The sequence below is a fragment of the Lactuca saligna genome, chromosome 4 (assembly GCF_052625555.1).
Source record: "Lactuca saligna cultivar CGN05327 chromosome 4, ASM5262555v1, whole genome shotgun sequence".
NCBI classification, from domain to species: Eukaryota; Viridiplantae; Streptophyta; class Magnoliopsida; order Asterales; family Asteraceae; genus Lactuca; species Lactuca saligna.
The window spans coordinates 34425411-34428265 of NC_136420.1; the positions used below are offsets into that span (position 1 = coordinate 34425411).

The following is a 2855-nucleotide window of genomic DNA, read 5'->3' on the forward strand; positions in this document are numbered from 1 at the left end:
TTTCTCTCTCCTCAGCTGAGGATGAGTATTGTGGGATGGCTAATATGGTTGCTAAAGCTGCTTGGCTTTGTAATTCCCTTCTTGAGTAATCTTGTAAGTTATCTAAAGCAACAATTATGTTTTACTAAATGTGAGTGCCATGTATTTATCTTCTAAACCAATGAAACACCAACGTATTGCTCGTAGGTTGCATATATGTTTACAAAGGGTTTTCCTACTCAGTTATATTTATGGATTTTCGGAACGGTTTAAACATTTCTAAATCCCATGCTCTAACTAGAGGGTGTGTTAGTTTATATTAGTTTTTATATATTATGTATGGTGTAGGGACCCGATTGTAACTTTATATTGTATAAATATATTATGCGGTATCCGTCTCAAATTGATGAGGCTTTTCCCACGTTTAACAAAAGGAAAACTAAATTAACACCAAATTGCCCAAAATTAAACCATATATTATAGTACATTAATTCACAACAGTTCGACATCAATCAAATATTATCTCGCACTCGAGTTCACAAAACTCACTTTCCGGGTACGAAGTTTGTAGCATATGACCATGCATTGTTTGCAACAGGGTCAGCAAGATGGTCAGCAAGGTTCTCCAATGGTCCCTTTCCGGTAACAATGGCTTGAACAAAGAATCCAAACATAGAGAACATGGCCAGTCTACCGTTCTTGAGCTCCTTCACTTTCAGCTCAGCAAATGCCTCTGGGTCATCAGCCAGACCCAATGGGTCGAAGCTACCACCAGGGTAAAGTGGGTCAACTACCTCACCAAGAGGTCCACCAGCAATTCTGTAACCTTCAACTGCACCCATCAAGATCACTTGGGTAGCCCAGATGGCTAAAATGCTTTGTGCATGGATCAAACTTGGGTTCCCCAAGTAGTCAAGACCACCCTCACTAAAGATCTGGGATCCAGCCTTGAACCATACAGCCTCACCAAACTTGACCCCATTACGAGCCAAGAGTTCAGGGAAGACGCACCCAAGAGCTCCGAGCATTGCCCATCTGCTGTGGATGACCTCAAGCTCACGGTTCTTGGCGAATGTTTCAGGATCAGCAGAGAGCCCAGCAGTGTCCCAACCGTAGTCACCGGGGAACTCACCGGTCAGGTAAGATGGGGCTTCGCCGGAGAATGGGCCAAGGTACTTAACACGGTCGGGGCCGTACCATGGGCTTCCTGATGGTGCGACTTTCTTGACTGCTGTCTTCCTCATGGAAACCCTTCCATTTCCGGTGACTTCAGAACCAGATGGTGCTGCTTTCACTGCTTGTCCGACGAAAGAAGAAGATAGAGCCATGGTGGAAGCTGCCATTTTTTGTGAGATTTGTTTTGATGATAGGATAGTATTATGAGTGATGAAGATGTGTGGATCTGGAACATAGATTTATAGGGTGGTTTTTGGGCCAGGTAGTTGATAAATGTTTATCTTGATGCAATTTTTAACATCATTTTGATTGGCTACCAAGATTTTAGTTCTATCAGTGGGTCTATAATCTGTGTGGTTCAAGTTCTCTGGTCCACATGAGATATTTGAAGGGGTAGTGATATTCATGGCGAGCTTATTAAGCGAATATAATGGCTCGCAATCTCAGCCACTAGCTAGTGTTGGTGGGCTTTTAGCTAGTCTGGGGGTTTTCATGTTTAATTATTATACCACACCTTTTATTGACCAAGTTTACTTAACTATGCATCGATTTGTCTTATCATTTTACTTTTTATACAATTTCACCATTTTTCAATAATATATTAAAACTCTATGAAAATTCAAAAGAATATACTTAGAGAGTCCATAACTTCCTTAACCTTTTTTTTATGATTAAGACACTTATTAAGATCCCTGATCCTTTTTTCATCATGATGGAAAAACTTCATGTTGTGATTCAAGAAACGAGTTCTCATAATGCTTTAAGCTAAATTAAGTAATGAAGGTTTGGTCCTATCTCATTTTTTTTATACTGTTGATGCATTATTTCTCTGTGATTAGTCACAAAGGAACATTAGAATTAAATATTGTGAGAATCCTAGATGCTTTTATCTCACTTTCAGACTTAAACTTAAATTGGAAAAAGTAATTTAATTGGCATTGGAGTCCCGTTTAATTAGTTGCGCTCTAACTAGATTACCCTTTGTGTAGCGTGAATTGACTATGGGTACAAACATGTCTCAATTGAAGGATGGAAATGGTTATTAAAAAAATTACAAAAATAAACTTTCCTACTAGAAAGTTAAGACTATATCAATAGATGAAGGGTTCTTAGAACTAAAAGCAGGTACGCATTCAATAAGTTCTCGTTTTTATTTTAAACTAGGTTAAAATTTATATACTACACGGGTGAACAACTTAAAATAATAAAAAAAAAATATATAAAAAATAATAATAATAAATAGTTAGTGAATTGTTATACATTGAAATGCTATGAATTGACATTAAAATATAAGTAAAATGATCTAATTCATATTAATGTAAGAAAATGTTATAATTGACACTAAAATGATATAACTATCATTAATATGAAAGTAAAATGTTATAATGCATTAACATGGAAGTTCAGTGCTATAATTGAAAAAAAAAAATGAAAATGAAATGCTATAATAGAAATTAAAATGAAAGTTGAATGGTATGAAATGTGAATAATATTAACATGAAAGTAAAATGTTATAATTTACATTAAAGTTAGAAAATATTATAACTGACATTAAAATACTATAATTTGTTGGGTGACAACAAAACTAGTTAAGCTCTTCAGACAAATATCAAACAAACTTTGATGAAACTCACGGAAATAAAACTTCTGAAAAACATAAATAAAAAAACACAATACCTACGTCTATGGGCGAACAAGAT

At 35.7% G+C, this 2855-nt stretch overlaps 1 protein-coding gene across 1 annotated transcript; it reads right to left on the bottom strand.

The window, feature by feature from the left end:
- Nucleotides 1–434: 434 nt before the first annotated feature.
- Nucleotides 435–1381, bottom strand: LOC145041564 (chlorophyll a-b binding protein 3C, chloroplastic-like). Its single transcript, XM_078989683.1, has one exon. It carries the CDS (start codon nucleotides 1320–1322, stop codon nucleotides 525–527), a length of 798 nt encoding a protein of 265 aa, XP_078845809.1. The 5' UTR covers nucleotides 1323–1381; the 3' UTR covers nucleotides 435–524.
- Nucleotides 1382–2855: the final 1474 nt, after the last annotated feature.